Consider the following 21746-nt stretch of genomic DNA (forward strand, 5'->3'; position numbering starts at 1 on the left):
TATTATTATAATACTGCCGAACGTAGACCCTACTTTTGGAATAAATTATGGACTTAGTTTTTTTAAAGTTATACTCACAGTCATTTGCACACACTCAAATAAAGTAAGGTATAAAGCAGTTAATCCTCCACTTAACTGCTGCTGATTAAGCTTTTGGACGTTACTGATTGGCCCCACACCCTCTGGTTGTCATCAGATATGTGAGCTCACTTTGCATCATTATAGTGTTGAGTCATGTAAATTAGCTGTGAGTTAAAAATTTAACCAGAAGCTCCTTTTTTTAATTCTCTGTGGGCGAGTCTGTTCTCGGTCAGCACTCAGGGATCATTCATGGTGAAACTGGACGAGTTGATTAACTGAAGACATCAATCGAATAAGTTCCCTCAGGATTAAATTTGAAAGGTTAGTGAGAATAGCTTTAAATTTATTTATTGTGTGTGTTATGTGTCCTGTTTTTATGTGAGACCATGTTAGAAAAAACAGTTATCTTACTGTAACATGTTCTTTGGGCCCTTTTTTTAGGTCACAAAGATAAAGATAAATATTGAATATTGTTTAAAATTAGTCAAAGTACCGATTACTGCATTTAGAAGTTTATGTATTTATTTGAATTTTATTTAAACAAGAAAAACAGACAGGCTTTGACAGCGATGCCGTGACAAACTGGCACCTTTTACAAGAAAAGAAACATCTTAATGTTTTGTATTTTATGCCGAATTTACAAGAAGGCACCAAATATCTAGAATCTGTCATCGGCCCTTCAGAAAACTTGTTAAGTTTCTCCTCATGATGCAACAACTCTTAAAATCACGCTATTTGCAACGGAGTCTGGTGACATTGCTGTTACTGGAGGCGTAGTTCCTCTGGAAAACAAGTTTCTTTTCACCTATTTATATGATTAATGTATAAAATACTAATTATATTGCAAAATTAATTATTTGTGGTTAAAATAATGGTTGTAAATCAGATGTTTGCGGAGCCAATAAAGGAAAAAAAGAGAAATATAAATCTGAGACTTGACTGCAGATGGAGCACTTCACCTCCACCGTCAGTGATCTGGTGTCCACATGTTGTGTCTTCTTACAGACAAACACATCAGCTTTGTGTGTTTCACAGTTATAAATATTCATATTAAATCTGAGCTCGTGTGTCTCTGACGTCCTGAACTCACCTGCAGACCGGCAGCAGGTGGGCGGGGTGCTGGTGATGCCTTCATGTCCCGTCGGAAATGTTAAAAATGCCTTAAATATTTGAGATAACTTAATTTAGGTTCAATAGTTTGTTTAAAATCTTCTTTTAAGTTTTGTTTTTTTGTGAAACACAATTTAAAGTTAACTGAACTTGAAAATACGTCTTCAATTAAGTTAAGATATTTTATACTACTACTGCTACTTTATACTTCCACTTCAAAAGTAAAGATGTCTTGTTAAAATATTACCATTTATTTATTTTTTAATCTGTCTGCCAATAAAATTACTTAAAACAGCACTACGTTGGCTCTGATGCAGCAAATAAATATAGTAAAGTAAAAAAAAAGTAGAATATTTAGTATAAGGTAGCAGAAACTGAAAATAATCAAATAAAGTACCTCAAAACTGTACTCAAATACAGTATATAAGTAAAAGTAATTAGTTACATTCCACCACTGACAGACAGTGGTGAAAGAAACATTCAGTAATTCCACTTAAGAAGTAAAAGCAGTGATGGAAAGTAACTAAGTACATTTACTCGAGTAATTCACTTAGGTACAATTTTAACGTACTTCCACTCCACTACATTTCAGAGGCAAATATATCGTTACTTTTGAAGTGGAAGTATAAAATAGCAGAAAATGGAAATACTCAAGTAAGTAAGTGCAGTATTTGAGTAAATGTACTTAATTACTTTCCATCTATTTTCTGCTACTTTATACTTCCACTTCAAAAGTAAAGATAGTGTGTTAAATGTCATTATTATTATTATTATTATTATTATTATTATTATTATGATCTAGTCTGATTGACTCTGATGCAGCAAATAAATATAGTAAATAAAAAAAAATGTAGTGGAGTGGAAGTACGTCAAAATTGTACCTAAATTGTACTGCTTCTACTTCTTTCACCACCGCCTGTTACAAGTGCAGTTGTCCGTGCTGAAAGCCGCATCTCCACAGGAGAGTGTAAATTTCCGAGCAGCACTTGAACGCAGCATTTTTCCCCCTTCCTCTTGCGCGTCTCGAAACAAAAACAAGCGGAGAGATCCGCTCACATGTAGAGAGACCAGCGGCCAGCGGAGGAGACGGAGCTCAGTGTCAGCCTCACGGAGCGGTGAACAAGAAGCAGTGACCCTCCACCTCCTCCTCCTGCACCTCCTCCTCCTGCACCCTCCCAGGCTGTCCGCTCGGGTCGCTCCACCTTATGGTTCTCCTCCGGCACATCTCCATCGCCCTGACCGCCGCCGTGGCTGCTCTGGGCTCCGCTCTCTTCATCGCCCTCAACTTCTTCTACAAGAGGCGAATATGGTCTCCACAGGCGGAGTACTGCACCATCAAAGAGGTGACTGTTCCTCACTCATTCACTCATTCACTCATTCATTCATTCATTAATAATAATTAACCTTATTTTATTATTTAATCAGCTGTTTAACTTGGACACGAGCTCGTATTACAGATATTACAGTTGTATTACATATAAGAGAAAACACTGCAGGATACTGATGAGTGTAATTAAAATGAGGATGAGGATGATGAAGATGATGACAGTGATGAAGATGATTTTGCTGATGTTATTCTTTAAGATGTAAATGATGAAGAAGAGGAGGATGGTGAGGCTTGATTAATAACTGGCTTGTTACTGATGATGATGATGATGAAGATGATGGATTTGATGAAGTTAGTGATGATGATGATGATGATGATGAAGAAGAAGAGGTTGATGTTAATGAGTAAACAGAAGCTGATGAAGGTGAAGATGACAGTGGAATGGTGATGTTAATGATGATGATGATGTTGATGGTGATGAAGATGATGTTATTCTTTAAGATGTAAATGATGAAGAAGAGGAGGGTGGTGATGCTTGATTAATAACTGACTTGTTACTGGTGATGATGATGATGATGAAGATGAAGATGAAGAGGAAGAGGCTGATGTTAATGAGTAAACAGAAGCTGATGAAGATGAAGATGAAGAGGAAGAGGCTGATGTTAATGAGTAAACAGAAGCTGATGAAGTTGAAGATGACAGTGGAATGGTGATATTGATGATGATGATGATGATGATGAAGATGATAATGAGAATGATGAAGATGATGGATTTGATGATGATGAAGATGATGATGGTAGCGGGTAAATGGAAGATGAAGATAAAGGTGACAGTGGATTGATGATATTAAAGATGATGAAGAGGGTTTTGATGATGAGGACGGTGAAGAAGATGTAATGATGACAGTGATGATGATGAAGAGGGAGATGATGATGACGAGGATGGTGATGAAGATGACAGATGTGACTGTAACGATGAAGATCATGAAAAGATGTTGAGACTATAGTGATGAAGAGGAGGAGGATAGTGATGAAGAGGAGGAGGAGAATGATGAAGAGGAGAGTGATGAAGAGGAGGAGAATAGTGATGAAGAGGAGGAGGATAGTGATGGGGGGGGAGTGATGAAGAGGAGGATGATAGTGATGAAGAGGAGGAGGATAGTGATGAAGAGGAGTATGATAGTGATGAAGAGGAGGAGGATAGTGATGAAGAGGAGGATGAGAGTGATTAAGAGGAGGAGGAGAGTGATGAAGAGGAGGATGATCGTGATGAAGAGGAGGAGGAGAGTGATTAAGAGGAGGAGGAGAGTGATGAAGAGGAGGAGGAGAGTGATGAAGAGGACAACGAAGAAGAAGAAACAAGCTCGATGACGTTTGAGAAGAAGAAGAAGATGAAAAATGACGTAGCAGAGACAAAGGCGCGGACGACGCTGATGATGAAGATGATGGGTTTGTGATGTCATTGATGAAGAGGACGGTGACGACACAAGAAACTAATGTTAGCGATGAAGACGACAAAGATGATTGTGAAGATGAAGATCATGAAAAGGTGACGTGATGGAGGCCGCGGTGACAAACACGATCGATGGCGTTTGAGAAGAAGAAAGTGATGAAGATGAAGATGAAGATGAGGGTTTGATGATGTCATTGATGATGAGGATGGTGTTGTGATGAACAACGACGAGAGCTGCAACACTTGATCGATTAGTCGATCGAGAGGAAATCAGTTTTCCCATCATCGATTATTCGTTTAAGACATTTTTAAAGCTGCACGATTAATTGATTAACGATCAGCTGCTGACTTATTAACTTAACCTGCAACTATTCTGATAATCGATTGATCGGTTTGAGTCATTTTTTAAGACACAAGAAGTCTGAATTCTTTTTGTGACGATAAACTGAAAATCTTTGTGACATCTGATCGACACTTTTCATTATTTTCAAATAACTAATCGATTAATCCCCCCAAAAAATGAAATAACCGTTAGCTGCGGTGAGAAATGTGACGGCGAAGAAGACGAAAAGATGCTGCAGCAGCCTCCCTAACGACGATGACGAGGGTGAAGATGAATACAAAGACTATGAAGGTTTCCTCAGAACGTATTTTTAGGCAGCTGACTGGTTTTTTCGTCGTCTCCTGCAGACAGAAGCAGAAGTGAAGTGGCCGGCTGACTGAGGCTCTTAATGAGTGATCCTTCAGTGGAGGACTCCAGCTGCAGCCCCAATCTCTTAATAAAATCTATTTGCATGTCTCTAATCTTGTTTCCCTCGATTCAATCAGCGGCAGCAGCCTGTAATAGGCTTAGCCTGCTTTATCTGGCTCAGCCTGTCTTTAGAGGATAATGTTGTCAGTGTGTGCCGGCGGCTCGCTGCAGAGGGGACGTAAATGTTTTCATCCCGGGAGCCAAAGTCTACCGCCGCGTATTGTCATCACGTCCTCGGCTTCAGAAAGCGGTGGGTGGGTGGTGGTGGTGGTGGTGGTGGTGGTGGTGGGGGGGGAGTTGACTAACAGCGTGTTTTTGACCCCGGGGAGCTTCGGCAGGTGGGAAGGCTGCACACGCTCATTTACACAGTCGGCGAGCAATCAGTGAGGCAGCAGAGAGAAAGATCTAGCTGCTGGATTCAGTGTTGGAGGCAGCCACAGGCCGCAGACTGACTGTCCATCTGTGTCAGGTTTATTCACGTTTCTGCTTGTTGTCATCGAGTCGAGACTTTAAAGAGCAGCTGCAGTACAGTTTAAACTCACAGTCTCTAAGATCTTCATGATTTCAAACCCCAGTCTTGATATTTTTCAGTTCTGTAATCAACCTAATCACCAGAATGAATGTTGGGAATGTGACGTGTCTGTAAACCACAGATGTGTCGAAACTTTGCTTTTCTTTAGGTTCAAGTTTAAATGTTATGTTGTGGCAACGCTGTCGGCTTAAGGCCCTAACTGATGTCAAAGAGCTAGCTGCGACGACGGCCGACTGTTGCGTCGCCTCACGTCTCCTGTGTCTCGAACATAAAGCTGCACTCGAACGCACCGCAAAGACTACTTAGCTTGTACGTTCTGCGCCTGCGTAAAGGAAATACTTCTCTGTGAAAATACAAAACGCAGGTTTTTTTTGACACCGCTCCTGTGTCAAAAAAAAGATCATGTTTTCGCCACAAACGCAGCTGGAAAAATGTCCCGATGTCTTGTTAAAAACATCCAGCGGTTTCGAGCTCACAAATGTTGAAGCGACTTCTCAAACACTGGTCTTTCCCTTCATCTGGCCCAGCTGTCGCGCTACCACCACCGAACCCTCGTCCTCCTGACAGGAAAGTCAGCTCATACACACATAATCTGTGATGTTTCACAACAAAAAAAGGACATGGAAATCTCACCTTCTACAAAATATGACCTTTAAACAAAAAAGCTTTATCCGCTGCTGTCCAAAGCACAAAAAACAAGAAACTCCTGACTTCCACCAACACAACCTTTCTATCCTCCTGTTACCAGACGACCCCAGTGAACACCGCGTCTTCTTAACTTCACACTCCCAGATTGTGACGTAGACTTTTCTTACTTCATGAATTTACAGTCCAAGTCCAAGCAGATAGAAGTCTGATGACATCACTATGACATCACCAGGGTTACTTTTTGGACTTTAGACAAGCAACTGCAAGAGCTACAAACGTATAAAACAACTGTCAGCCTGTCTCTGTCCACCTGCCATCAGACACACCCAATATGTCACTGTTTCTGATCAGAAGAGAAAACAACGATAGACCCATTGTGAACTAACCCTAACCTTGCTAATGCTACGCTAACACGATCACTTGCTGCATAAAAATGAAACTGCTGATTGCAACAATCAAGTTGGTTATCTTGGGGTGGTTTAAATGCATTCTGGGTAATGAAGTGATTCATTAACTAGAAACAGAAGAGGTTCAGGCTGATGCTATGTGACACACACTGTCAGAGGATCGCAGCTCTGCGTTTTGCTATTCAGTGCTGCAGGCGAGCCGGCTTTACTGGCTCCTTGTTAGAAAGCCGATGTGCTGCCAACCATCTGCTCTGCTGGAGTGTCCTTGAGCAAGAAGCCGACCCGCTGTCAGATCCAGCTGATCTGCAGCTGAGCGGAGTTTTTTTACGCCTCCTGTGGAGCCGAAAAACAAAAGAAATCAATACAGAATCGTGAGAATTGTCCGTTTAGTTTAAAATCTGAAAGAAGTCTGTATTTGAGCTGACGATGGGGGCAGGATCGGATGTTTTTCAGACCATTTATCTCAGAAACAATAATGTTGAATGTTTTGTCCAGCAGACAAACGTCTCCTGTGCAATCTCCGAGATCCAATCACACGACCGGAAGATAACGAGCATGCGAGAATTGATCACTTCGCACAAAGTCCGTGCTGATAATGCGGCAGAAAGTGGCACAAGCTCTGCAGCCTCAGCAGCTAAAGAGCTGCTCAGACACTGTCAGGGTTTGAGGTTTGTCTCCCAGCGGGCTGCAAACACTGGAAATACAGGAGGCGAGCTGCAGATCTGTCAGAGCCGCCATGTTTATCTGAAGCTTCTCAGCAACACCAGTCAGTAATTACAGCCAGAAGCACATCAGAGAAATTTAATTACCACCAAAAATATCTTTAATTCTTCTTCTGGCCTCTCTCTGGCACAATCAGAAGGTACTTGTAGTGTCGAGGAGTCTTATTAAAGCAGGTTCTGATGCTGAAAATGATCTGAAATTCTCCTACAGCCTCGATCAGCCGTCAACACGGTGACGTGAAGTGTGATATTTTGTAACAAGAAAGCTAAAACTGAAGCATCGCAGCTCTGAAAGGGCTGATATGAATTGCTAATTAAGTGGCTGCACATCAGCGCTCGGCATGAATAAAGACTAACCTTGTGTGACTTTTAAAAGGAGACGAGCGACGTGTGAAGGATCTCAGAGGGGATTGTGGCGTCTCAGGTGTAAAAGGAGAGCGCTGAGGTTTGAATCCTGACGATGACCTTTTACTGAGGAGGATCGCTCTCTCAGATCTGACCTAAATAACACAGAGCAGGTTGCTACGATGCCGCTCCATCTTTTGTTTAATATCATGAGTGTTGCCTCGAGAGGTTTCGCAGACGCTGATTCATTCTGCTGAAGTGAGAACCAAAGGCCCAGCTGCCTGCAGCATTCAATTAGATCCATAATGATTGATAATCGGTGCTGGCTCATCAGTGGAAAGTGTGAGAATTTGGTCTCAGGCTGCAGCTAACAGATATCTTCATTGTTGGTTCATGTGTCCTCAAATGTCTTGTTTTGTCCATAACACACAGATATTCAGTTTACTGTCACAGAAGAGGAAAGAATCCATCACATCTAACATCTTATAACTCAGACTGAAACTACGAAGCCATCTGTGGAGTTCAGACGGTCTGCGCTGCGTTCAGGTTCAGCTGTGGTTTGATATGCATAATGTGCCTCAAAATATTTACACTATTAATTATGAGTATATTGGCTGCGTTCTCATCGTAAAACTGAGCAAACCACCTCCTTCGCTGTTGAATAACCGATGTGTGTTTAATTTTTTGCCTCCAGTTTTGAAACATTTCTGGACTGTAACTGTCTTTGCTCTCCGCCTGCAGGAGGAAGAGGAGCGTGGGAAGCGCCAGGTCCTCGTCCTCGGTCTGGACGGGGCCGGGAAGAGCAGCATGTTGCAGGGTTTGACCCCCGGAGAGTCAGCGGCTAAGAGAGGCCGCTGCCGGCCCACCCGCGGCTTCAACTTCATGAGCCTCAACGCCCCCGCCTGTCAGCTCGACTTCCTGGAGAGTAAGACTCCTTTTGTTCCTCGAAATCAAACAAAGCAGCCTCTGTGTGTTGAAGTCGAGACATTTATACTGTATCAAGTAGCATGAAGAGGAGAGCTGGAAAGAGATGTTATCTCAGTGTTCAGTACAGTCGGCCGTTTGTTTCATTAAACTCACATCGCACCGAACAGAAACAACAGAGGAGCCTGAAAAACGTGATTCTCAGTGCGATTACAGACTTTTCCTCATAAGCTTACATGGTGGAAGAATCTTTTTTGCCACTTTAAATCCAATATTCTCTCACTTTTAGCTCTGTTTTTGGTCTCCACCACCTCCCGATTTGCATGACATGCGTCAACAAACCAAAAGGAAGTATATCAAGCTTTATTATACTTAATATACTAGCTCGATTTATACTTGTGGGTGCCCTACGCTGTAGTCGGATGTGCACCTTCCCAGAAATGTGACTGCATGTTGGATCACAAGGAATGTGATCGGTTTGCTTGGTAGCATTGGATTTTCTGGCTTCTCCTCCGTTGCTTAGCGGGGATGATAACAGTTCCCCCAGTAAACAAACCGCCCTCTTCAGCCATTGCAGTCCCTGCCTGGTGGCAAACTCAGCCTCGCCTTAACGAAATAACGCTCAAACTCAGTGTATATGGAAGTGGAAATTACACTAATTAAAAAAAAATGCCACTATTATCATTATTACACTGTTTTTCCTTTACAGATCAGCTGAGTTTAAACTCTCTATAAAGAATATAATTGTTCAATACCTGGTGTTTAAAATGATGCAATGATTGTATCAAAAGTACTGAAGCTCTAAAAACACAGATCCACATTCAGACTTTCGACCCAACCTGACTGTTACTTCCCGTGGTGTCGAAAGAGGAAAGTATTGTAATCGAAGTTTAAATTTCTGGTGTCACTTTAGTACATAACTTGAAGTTGGAAGCTGCTGTTCAGAGCTTCACCCAGATTTCAGTTGTTTACCTCCAATCTCGTCCCTTAAAGCTGCTGCATCCATCACTGCCAACACAGAGGCAATCTGTGGCACCTGCTGTACTGTTGTTATTTGCTCGGCGACTGAGGAGAACTTCTGGCACTTTTCTGCTTTTGGTATCGAGGTAACATTTAAGCCCGTTTCAGAGGACCTGAGCGTGGCAGAGTTTCAGTCACGCGAGTGCCAAACGGGCGCGGCAGATGTTTCCAGTTGGATTGTATTTACAGACAAATACACCAATCCTGCTAATTAGCATTCCACTGAAAGCCACTGCGCCGCACTAAAAATAGCCTGAATGACTTCGCTCTTCATTCAAACCGGTCTGAGTGAGACGCTCAGCTGCAGTCGGGCCTCGCCGGGAGTTTCTGTGGATGTATTCTGAGGAATGTGTCACGCATGGCAGCCGATTTATTCATGATCTGAACACAGAGATCGGTTCGGCTCCCTGAATCCTTTTTCTCATCTCTGAAAGTAAGAGGAACACATGTCACCGCCCACTCAGTCGCAAAGCTTCGACGGCCCTGTGCAGTTAATGTTAAGAGTCTTTGTCTGGCTGACATTGATGCAGAGGCATGTTGACAGCTTGGTGCACACTTCTGCACGTCAGGAGCGGTACAGTGCTCGGAGACTGACGGCTTCTCTTTATGAAGCCCGCCAGGGAAATCAAGCTAAAAGTCTTTAAACTACAAATGAAAAGATGCAGATCAGATGAGTCGGGCACGGAGTTTCGGGCTTTTGAGCAGCTCAGACTTTGGGTTCTTGCTGAAGGGAAGTGAAAAACAGAATCAGGAAGAAGTTCTGAATATGTTATACAAGCTGTCTGTGTGTGTGTGTGTGTGTGTGTGTGTGTGTGGTTGAGGCCTATTTTCTCAGCTTTCCTCATGAATAAACATCCAAGTGTTAGTAACAGTATGTACCAGTTTGATCTGAGGAACTCCCTGAGCTCACAAACTGACATCCAACATGGACGCCATTACTGGGTAACATCGTTTTTTTTACAACCTGGACCCTATTTCACATGTTTTTGCTTCGAAGTGACTAATGGGACAACAGTGTTTGGAGCTGGTCCAGTATTGAGCGAGACTGCTGCATTCAGCTGCCGTGAAATTGGCTGCGGGCAATCTACATCCACAAAATCAGCTTATTTTGTGTCCAACTACGTTACGGCAAGACAGACGTTTTTAGTTAAAGAGCTCAAAAACAACCACTATCACCGTCGCCAAAGCCACCAGACTCCATTTACAGAATCAGTAATTTTATCATCGTAGAACACACTTCAGTCAAACCCGGCAGAAACACAATGAAACTCTCCAAAACCATTTTGGTTCCTTTCAACAATCATCTTTTATGTCGCAATAAACCCTTAATTCACTGAGTTAGATGTCAAAACATTGGGAGACGTCTCAGGACTCTCACCAGGAAGATCACATCAGAAAAGGTCGCTGGGATATCTTGCAAACTACGAGTTGTTTATCTTTCTCAGAGACCAACATTGTCTTTCACTCACAGTTGAAAACAAACCACACGTGTGCACAGCGCGTTGCCAGAGTCGTGGAGACAGTAATGGCTGCAGTCCAACTGAACGGCGGGGTTGGACAACATGTGTACCCAGAGTAAAATGGATGAGATACAACAGATTAACATCGGCCGCTGACTGTGAATGCTGTCTTATTTGTCAGTCAACAAGCCGACCATCAGCCGATAACGATCAGCAGTAATGCCAAACTCGAGGCTTGAAAACTTCCGTCCGCAAACCAATCAGTGACGTCACGAACAAGAACACAGAGAGAGCTGAAGGAAACACAAATCGATGGAAACAGACTTCGATGCAAACTGCCATCAGATAAATGTCTTGGGATTCAGTGTATACAGAAGTCACGAACGTATTCGTTTTTACACAAAGAAAGAAATATCTTTAGCTGTAACGTTTGCCGAATTAACAAGGTAGTTCAGGTAGTTAAGAATCTGTCATAGTCGGCGTTTCACAAAGTTTATAAAGTTTATCCTGATGCAACAAGTCTTAAAATTGAGCATTTTTGTAAGGGGGGTCTGGGGACTACCTCCAAAGTTAAATGGAGTTGGCTGTAGAAGCAGCCCAGTGTGTGGTACTGTGTGGTAAAGTGCAGAAACGATCCCCATTGAAAATATGCAGAGATCGTTTTTTGGCCTCAGGAGCCACAACTTGCTTCAGTACATCCTCGTCATTCACACCCATATGACTCAGTGTCTGCAGTGTGTGTGTGTGTGTGTGTGTGTGTGTGTGTGTGTGTGTGTGTGTGTGTGTGTGTGTGTGTATCTGATCTAATAAGGCAGCCTGCAGAGCAGCAGGACGAGCGTCCCGCTGAGCTCCTCTGACTATAAAACACGAGCTGCCCACAGCGTCAGGTCCTCGTCCTGTAGCACCATCAGGTAAACAGGTATTTATTGCTGCCACATTGCATCGGCTAAAGGTACATCACCACCCAGTTACCTAGCAACATTCTCCATTAAGTCCAGCACTAATGAATTCTCGCTGTGCTGAGGCAGCGACGACCTGAAGTCATACCCGCCGCTGTGAGAGCAGTGATTCGTTTGGCCGTGAAGCACCGTCGGTCATTATAGCCGCGGGTCAGTTCTGCTGCACAGCGGGATTGTGGGAAGTTAAAGCTTTCAGTCACTTTGAAACTTTCCTCATCATTGAATCTGGTAACAAATGTGTCTGTGGCTGTGTGGGCTACAAACTGTGTTGGTACTGAAGTGCTGCAGGAAGATTTAACAAGCTTTTTTCTGGGTCAGACCGCAAACTATTGACGCCGTTGCCTCATATAACAGGAAACAATCAGAAACCAGTCAGTCCAGAGACACGGGCCCTGTTCACACCTGCTTTAACATCCGTCCTCACTGATTACATGTAGGAAACTCTAGGTACAGGTGTGAACACGGCCCAGATGCATTAAGGACACGTGTGAGATCCGATCAGTGTTTTTGCACGTGTCCTGGGCCGCACCGAAGGACAACTGACGTCCACTGTGAAACAAGAAGAAGAAGAAAAGCCACAAAACAGGCACAATGGATTACACACCAGACTCCCTTAACAAATCACTCAATTTTAAGAGTTGCTGAGTGAGGAGAAACTTAACAAACTTTGCTAAACGGCTACAGAAAATACTTAATCATCCAGACAACAAATTTTACAAATACAGGAAACGGAAACCAGTGTAGGCAACTTCTGTGATGTCCATGGAGAAAGTCCCCAGACTCCCTAAAAGAATCGCACAATTTAGTGAGTTGTTGAGTTCAGAGAAACTTTTGGTTTTTCTCACTTATTTGGACTTTCTTGTAAATTCGGCAAATGTTCTACATTAAGTTCTTTCCTACTTTGTGTAAAAAAACATTGTATGGCTTGTTCCAGTGAGCAGGGACATGAGATCCAGTCACAAGTGGTCGCCTGACGCATGTTAGTGCCAGGAGTGAGCTGACGGACTCGGAGCTGTCCACTTGTGATCGGATCACTCAGAACAGATGATGATTTATGTAAACGAACTGCTCGGTCAGGCTCTCATATCTCATATCACAATCATCTGCAATCATTAGGTAGTGAAACAAACGCGCCTCGAATACTGAAGCAATTCCTCCAAGAACGATTCCTCTGAGTGAAAGAGAAAAACAACAAAGAAGACAAAAGAAAAAAAAAGCCCTAAGAATGCAAGAAAAACAGATAAATTATGTAGAAAAGAAACGCTAATCCCTTCAAAAAATAAAACCTGCACTGTTATATTTTGCTCAGAGTCTCGCTGACATGTTATGTCTGAAGGCAACAAGATGGAAAAAATGGATTTAGACCGATTTCCCCGGCAGAGAAACGTGGATATAAATAATGGCCAACTGCTGTCGTTGCCCATTTCATCCCTCGGTGAAAACTAGATTAGTGATTTCTTTCGGTCGGCTGCACATCTGAAATTAATCTGTGGCCAATTTGTTTGTAGGGGGGGATGCCACCAGCTTATCTAATTCTCCCATTTGATGTGCCCATTTATTTATTTACGGATCAGATTTATTTGAAAGGCTTCTTCTTCTTCTACTGTAGCACAAAGGGGACTGACAGCAAACAGCTGCCACACTGAAACCATCACGGCGATGAGTCACTGGCTCTGGTGACAGTTTTCTTTATATGCATCAATAAAACAACATGACATCAGATTCTGTTTATATCTGCATGCACCAGTGTGTCTGCGAGTTCGCACTCATATTTTGGGTAATTATTAAACCGGTATTTAATTATGGAAACCCCCACTTAGAACTGCTGTGTCACAGTTCACAGGCTCGATCCTCTGCTGATAACATACGTCATAACACGCTGATAAGACTTGTTTTATGATCACCAGAGTTTTAGGTGCTTTCGTTTAGATCTCCAGAAAATGCAAAGCTGGAAATGTAAAAACAAACACGGTAGGGCAGCAAAATAAACTGTTTTAATCAAATGTTGCAGTGCTGCAGAGATGCTCTGGCCTACAAAGCTCGTTCTCCAGATGTAATAAAACACATTTGTTTGGCAGAGACGGGGAGAAACGCCACATCATCATGATTTCACTAGTTTTTCAATGACAATGAAAATTCTGATGTAAAATGTAATCATCCATAATAATCATGAATTATATCACAATCACAATATCTGTTAAAATAATCACAATATCACTCATTGACCATATCGTGCAGCCTGAAAACACGGTGACTTAAGCTACTTCTTTTTTCGCCTGTGACAAAAGAAAGTAACCAGACTCCCTTACAAAATCGTGCAATTTTGTACGTTGTTGAGTTCTGAGACACCTTATAAACTTGGTGACTCGCTTTTAATGACAAATTCTTCATCATTCAAGCCTTCTTGTAAATTCGGCATAAATAACAAATCATGAAGTCGTTTCTTTCCTTGTAAAAAGTGTCAGTTTGCTGCGGCGTCGCTGTGCCAGCCTGTCTGCCTCCTCGTCTAAGGTGTGCTTTACTTGCCAACATGTAGCAGCTGTTCGAACACACTGTTTCAACTGAAAAGCACACAGCTTTTATTTGATGAGATAAGATAAACATGGTGACACATTATACTATTGGTGGAACATGACTGGATCTGTGATTCAGGATTTTTCTGATTATCAGAGTCAGTGTTTTTAAATGACTTTTTTAAATGTGCTGCTTTGTGGCAGAATTCACGCCCCTCCCATCTGATTTAGTTGAGCCTCGGTGGTTGGTGGCTGTTTTTCAGAGCGTTGAAGTTTAAATGTTTGTATTTTCTCTATTCAGTCGGCGGAGGGGAGGACCTGCGGCGGTACTGGTCCGACTACCTGAGAAGGACTCACGTTCTGGTGTATGTGGTGGACTCGTCTGACAGGAGCCGCTTCCCATTGGCTAAGGCTGAGCTGCACCGCCTGCTGAGGGTGGAGCCCCAGCTGCCCGTGGTCGTCCTGGGAAACAAACAGGTAAACAACACGTCCTCTTTATCTCTACTTAAAGGACCAGTGTGCTCTTTTTAGCATGTTTTAGCTTATTAGCTTAGCTTATAGCAAATCTCAGAATACAACCCTGTAATTAACCAACCTGTAATAAGTCTTGTTTTATATTTTGAGATTAACCTTTACTAACATCCTCTGCAGAGATAAAGTAACAGGTACAAAAAGTTTTTGGATCGGTCCCAGTAGATTGCTTCAGCGGCAACCACGAAATGAGCTGCAGTCGCTTTAATGTAAACCTTTGGGGCAACTGCGCCCGTCAAACTTATGTCAACTTAAAGTGCTCCGTTTGGGCACCGACAGGCTCAGATTGTTATTCTCAGCGTGACAAGATTATAGAAAGGATCTCTACAGAGTCAGACTTCTCCGATAAAGAGAAAAATACTTTTTGTTTAACTAGAAACAAATGTTATGACGCCACCAGACTGCATTCACAAAAACAGTAATTTAACCGCAAAGCTCATCGTAAAACATACGTCAATCAAACTCGACAGAAACAAAGTCAGACTCACTAAAACCTTCTTGGTTAGTCTTTCCAGTGTTCCAACAATCACCAACTCTCGTTTGGTCGATATAAATCCTTAATGCACTGCGTTGGATGTGAAAATAAGCTGGCTCTACACGCTGTTTTTTTCTCTGCTGCCTCTTTAATGCCTGACCTCCCTCTCGTAGCCATTTTGGTCGTTTGGTAAAGTGAGCTGTAATCCAAAGAACAAAACTGGCAGGCAACAAAAACAGAAGAAGCAGAACTGATGAAGAATAAAAAATACAAAAACTACACGAAATACAAACCAATAAAGCTCTGGGAACTGATTGATTAAGCACAGGTGTCCAAAAGGTCTGAAAAAAGACAAAGACAGGAAGTGGAAAGTGGAAGTGGAAAACATGACACACATCGATATAACAAAACATTGAACCACCATGACAGCAGACACAACCTGAGTAGTTTCTTGTTTAGAAACAAACTGTTGTGACCCTTTAATCTCTTCCTGTTAGTGTTTTAAGCACAATGTGAAGTAGAAAAGCAAACAGTCACAGGAGTTAACACCTTTAAATTCACTCTCTGGTGGAGTATTATTCTGGTTCTAGTTGAAATCCCACTGAAGTCTGTTTGGATTAACGTTGAAATTTCCAAGTAAAAGTACACAGAAAGAGCCGAGCAGGTAACACACTGTTCCTCCTTCATCTATCCAGCAGCGATGATCCATCAGACTCCTGAAATAAACATTTCTATATTTCCGCCTCAGCTCGTTTATCTTCACCCGACGCGGCACTTGTGGAATTATACATGACCTCTTCCGAAGGGGAAGCGGGAGTATTTGTCACGTCTGCTGTCAGAGCGCCGCAGCTCCTCGTCCTCTCGCTGCTCTGAGGAGAAAATCTGAGATAAAACTCAATATAGTTAACGCCAGAGCTGGATCTGCACGGGGCAGGTGCAGTCCAGTTAGACGCCTTTTTCTCCACACTTTCATCTTCAAAATGAATTCATAAAACTTGTAACATCAAACAGAATACCTGCTATAGGACTGAAAGAGAGACTTGTGCCTTTTAAGCCTTTTGACTATTAATTTGAAAGAAGCCGCAGAGATCCAGATTCTCTTTCAGGGTTACACAGGTAAAGCTTTTGATGTCGAACATCAAAATGTTCAACGTAATTGTAAGATTTCCCAGCGAGCAAATGTTTGTTGATTTGCAAGTCAGAAGACATGAAGTGGGCTAAACTAGGTCGAATAATGAATTTTAATCAGACGTCTACGTTGCAGACAAGCCTTGTTTTGACAGCAGTTAAATTAGTGGTTCAACATGTATTTAGATCTGCTTCTCAGTAAGATACAGTCATTTCAATGATGCTGAAAGAACTCAAATGAAACCACTAAAGAAAATAACGTTTTTATTATGATTCAGTTTAAAATATGGCTAAATACACGGCTTGTGTTTGTTCCCGTGAAGTCAAAATCAACGTTTAAATGTTTTTATCACAAACATCTCGTTCTGTATCTCAACTGTACGTCAGTATCAGGCCCAGTAATGGCAAAGTCATCCTGAAGGTATTTTTAATGATAGTTTAGAGTTTGTCACTACCTCGAAAACTATCAATAAAAATGTTGAAGACTCATCCTGCACTTGGGCGCGTATACAATAAACGTTTCCTTACTTTTTATGTTGTGACATGTACGTACGTATAAAAAGTAGGACTCAGAGAGTGTTTCTGAGGGTCGGGCCTCATGGATTATAGAAACGCCCATTTCTAGCTTCTGCTTTTCCCTTCGATGTTCTCCGGCTGCACTCATGGACAGAAAGCTCTACTTGTTGCTACGCTAACTGCTAACTGCTAACTGCTAACTGCGGCTAACCAGCAACCTCATAATGAACACCTCTGGACCGAGGCCGTACACAGCCCTCCGAGAACGACGACGAGTCAGTTACATTTCTGAGTTAAATGTAGCTACCTGGAGGTACAGAATAAATAAATAAATAAAAGAACAAGTAGAACAGTCTGGTAAGTTCAGAAAATTACATCACTTTACTTTAACGCAGCCTTAAAAACCAGATAGAAAGACCGCATATAGTCTCATTTAACGATAACGACACAAATGGAGGCTGTATATTAAGTGTTGAGCTCAAACTCATCGTACAGCTGGACAGTGGAGAAGGTATTTTTCTGCAGGGATGGTTTAAAGCATATCTTCATGAATCACTGCACTCGAGGCTGTTATCTGTAGCTGTGCGCTGAATTCACAAAGGCAAAAATAGAAACTCATAATTACAGGACGGCACTCAAATACGGCCGTCTGCTCCAAACGTCTGTGAGTGAATAAATTATTTAATTAGAGTTTTGTCCCTCTCAGGGTTTTTTGTTTCCAGGTTTGGATCCTGATTAAAGTATTTTTACTTCCAAGAACCATCAGGTAGCTTTCAAAGAAGTCTCTGCTGCCATATTTCAAATCAATTTTCAATTCTCCTCACCGAAATGAACAGAAACAACCGACAGACCGGAGCCTAAACCTTTGTCACGCTTTGCAGATGACGCAGGTGAAATAAAACCGATATTGTCTTGAGCAGGAGGAGCTCTCTCTGACAGTGAAACCGTCTCTCACCCACCACTGCTTTGTTCTCTGCCTCGGCGCTCGCTCTGTTTAAACAGCACAAAGGATGTTTCAGGCAGAACCTCCGTGCTGGTGCAAAGAAACGAGGCGGACGTCTATAGACTGCAGCCCGGGTTGAATGGTTTGTGTAGGAGGGCGGCGTTACATTCACTGTCTTCACATGCACGAAGTTTTAATCAACGCTGAGCCAACATTTGACATGAAGTTGTGAAGTTATTTGCACATTTTTAAGTATTATGTAACTAAACACTATTATGTAAGTATATATAACGTGCATATGTATAATTTTGTTGTTGTAAGGAAGTCAAGTCAGCTTTTTGAGGTGGAATACGTTTGTTGATTTATTATATCTGATGCTTTTTCTTGTAAATGTAAAGCTGTAAATCTGTTCAACGTTTTCTTCTGCACTGTGGACTGTTGTAAACTGACTCCAGTTGTAACTCAGGTTGTGTTCTCAGTCTTTACGCCTATATTTTACTCAAATATGGCTAAATTTACATTTCCTGCTTGTTACTAGTGCAGTTAACCGTTTGCATTTGTCATAAGGAGAAAACTAACAAATGAATGCTGCGTATTCAACCACATTTTCTCAAAATACAACAAAATCACATATGCACAGCTTCTGTTTGTTGCTAGCAGTTAGCTTTACATTCGTCCCACAACTACGTTTACTTACATTGGACTTGAATGACAAATGCAAATTGTAATTTGTGGCTAACTCAGTGAGCCGTTTGTGTTTGATGCTTGCAACCAAGCTAAGCTAACGTAGCTGCGTAGTACTTAAGCATTGCAAGCATTGTACTTAAACAGTCATTTCAACCAAAATGGACCAAAACATGGCTAAATACATAGCTTCTGTTTCATTTAGCATGGTGAGTTGTTTATGTTGACGCTAGCAAGCAAACTAAGCTAGTGTAGCTGCGTCCAACAGAGATGTAACAGCTAACTGCACAAGCAGAAATTTAAAGTGTATAATTTGCTGGAAACATGATTATGTGGAACATACTGGTCATAAAACTGAACAGACACATTTTTTCTGAACATCTGTCTACATTTTTATACAAGAAAACAGAGTTTCCCTTTGAGTGCTTCAGTAACAAACTCACATCTGTCGCACCAGAGATGAACGAGTTTATTTCTCGAGCGGATTCAAACAGCTTAACAAATTACTGCACAAAAGAAAAGTAAAAACCCAAAGAAAAACATACGAACGTTCAAATACAGCAACAACTGACAAGAGATTATAATGAATAAAACAGTAGGACAGAAGACACTGAGAACTTGTGTCTGTGTTGGTTATTGTCCTTGTCATTTCTTTTCAAACTGACTTTAACTGGTTTCACGCTCTTCACAGGATAAGCCGAACGCCGTGAGCGTGTCGGAGCTGCATGAAGCCTTGTCTCTGGGCACCGTGACTGAAGACAGGAAGCTGTTCCTCTTGGCTGCCCAGCTGGGCTCTGATGGGGCCCTGAGGAACTCCCGCCGGGGCCTGGACACCTTCCAGGACCTCCTGCTCCAGCTCGTCTGATCTCGACTTCCCCCCCGATCCCCCGCAGAGCAGAAAAGTAGGAAAACAAAGGGATTGCTTCAAGCAATCTTCCTCCTCCTCCTCCTCCTCTTCCTCATCCTTGTCCAAGCTCTGGCATATTTGAGGCGGAGGAAGAGGAGATGATGAAGACTGCAGGAACTGAGGCAGAGAAATGACTGAATCAGAGCAGAGTGAGGAGATGCAGGATGCACGATGAAGCACGCAGCCTCGCCTCGCCTTCCTCCTCGCCCTTTTTCAAACGTCAGTTCAGCCTGTTTTTAGAAAAAGCTGCTATGGAAGCTCATCTCGTGTTACACTTACTCTCATCTTACTCACCGGGGAGGAGGAGGAGGAGGAGGAGGAGGTGCACAGCGAGGAGGACGAGGACAGGAGGTGGGACAGAAGGATAAAGGTTTGTTCACGGATTCTGTGACTCACAGCCGCAACGTTCACCTCCTGCCGATGATTCAGACTTTGGACGAGTCGTAATGTGGAACCTGTGACGGGTTTATTAAAGCATGTAGATTCTGCTGTATATAAAAACACACATATGTCATGTTTGTAGATGCACATACAGATTTTGTCTGGTTTTGCTAACATTTTTGTGGTTCGATCAAAAAAAAAAAAGTCAGCAAAGCAGAACAGATAATATTCAGGGTTGCCAGGTTGGAGCTCCCTCCCTCCCCCTGGGACCGAAGCTGCAGCAGCTCTGTGAATTCATCGACTGGGTGTTTGGAAGATACTTTGCTGACTCCTACACCGAGGCTTTTCTGAGATCCTGGGGAATTGTGTGAGGGAATATTTTAAAGGGACCCCCTGACATCTTGAAAAGCAGAGCGTTATCTTTCTTGTCACGACTCGAGAAAGTTTCCACGACTTTATTCACAACCAAGCGTCTTCATTTGACACTGAATCCTCTTTTGTTAGTCCCGACATCACGACATAAATGAGCACATGTCACTCAACTTCGGCCAAATTCAGCGAATTTTAATTAAACCTATGATGCGAACACTGAACATAACTACTGTGAACGGATCGATCAGTCGTGCAAAGCTCAGAAGATTAATAAAAAAGAAACCTTTCTCTGGGGAAAGCAAGATAAGAGTTCAGAAGATAAGATCTGTTTTCAGTCGTACTCATCAATCTCGGTTCATTTAAGGATTTATCTCGATGCTTTCGGTTGCGTTACACTCCCACTCCTGTTCGCTCCACGGTCAGACCGCTGTCAGACGCTTCCACACGGACCAGTGTTCAGTAAAAACGCACACCCATGGATGTATAAATGATGTTGAAGAGGTGTTTGATGGTGTCTGTGTGCAGCGATGTTTTGCTTCTGACGCACAGTTTTTTAATGAATGTCAAGTTTTATTCCTTTTGATGTACAGTAATTCTGCAGACATGTTGTTTCCACGGTAACAGAGAGTTTAGTGGATCGTTGTATGTGAACTGTTTTCTTAAGCGAGGACCGCTCGTCACTCTCGTCCTCATGTGGAAATGTTGGATATAAATTCATGCATGTCTTCATGTTTCGTTGTTTCTCTTTTAAGATGTCCTGAACGTGCCGGCTGCAGGTGTCCATTAGGTCATCTAGTCTTAACACTGTTTTTACACATTAAAGTCTCTTTTCAGGTCTGCACACCTGTGTGAAGTCTTATAAATGTCACTTGAAGACTATTATAAAACATTATCGCGACTTATACACGCCTCAACACTCAACTGGAGTAAAGTCTCATAGTCAGTAACATCTATAATGTTTTATGAGTGTTGATATAGAGCGTCAGAAGATGTTGTGTGTCTGTTTGTGTGGTGATAAAGCAACACAAAGTCACTGTAAACATTTATATTTAACACCAGCACACTGCAGGTCAAAGCAGCAGAAATACACCAGACTCCTTTATAAAATTGCTTAATTTTGTGATTGATTGAGTCAGAAGAAGCTTTATAAACGTTATGAAATGCTGTCTATGACAAATTCTTAATTATTCGGTCCTTCTTGTAAATTCGGCAAATGTTGTGTGTTAAATTATTTTAAATTGTGTCCGTTTGCTTCCATCATATGTTTAACAAATTAAAAGTGAAAGGGATTATTGTCCTTGAGACCCTCTGGTAGGCTTTTAATGTGAAACATCTGAAGAAGGTGTTTTATTTTTGGTAGCTTAACAGAGATCCAAATATGAGTAAAGAAGAAGAACTGACTGGAATAATTATTGACTAAAAATATATATTAGTGTGAAACAAGAAAGAAAACGAGGAGGCTTTTTAAAATATTATTAAATATACTTAAAAAATAGGATGAATTATAAATAAAGGCCTGTCTTTGATATAAGGCCACGAGTAAACACTTAAACCTAAC

The 21746-nt window shown here is 42.0% G+C and overlaps 1 protein-coding gene across 1 annotated transcript; it reads left to right on the forward strand.

The window, feature by feature from the left end:
- Positions 1–2331: 2331 nt before the first annotated feature.
- On the forward strand, positions 2332–21029 carry arl10 (ADP-ribosylation factor-like 10). The gene is made up of 4 exons (XM_073479752.1): positions 2332–2534; positions 8117–8300; positions 14553–14728; positions 19220–21029. Exons 1-4 carry the CDS (start codon positions 2397–2399, stop codon positions 19391–19393), a joined length of 672 nt encoding a protein of 223 aa, XP_073335853.1. The 5' UTR covers positions 2332–2396; the 3' UTR covers positions 19394–21029.
- The last annotated feature ends 717 nt before the right edge of the window (positions 21030–21746 follow it).

Source organism: Pagrus major, chromosome 13 (genome assembly GCF_040436345.1).
Source record: "Pagrus major chromosome 13, Pma_NU_1.0".
NCBI lineage: Eukaryota > Metazoa > Chordata > Actinopteri > Spariformes > Sparidae > Pagrus > Pagrus major.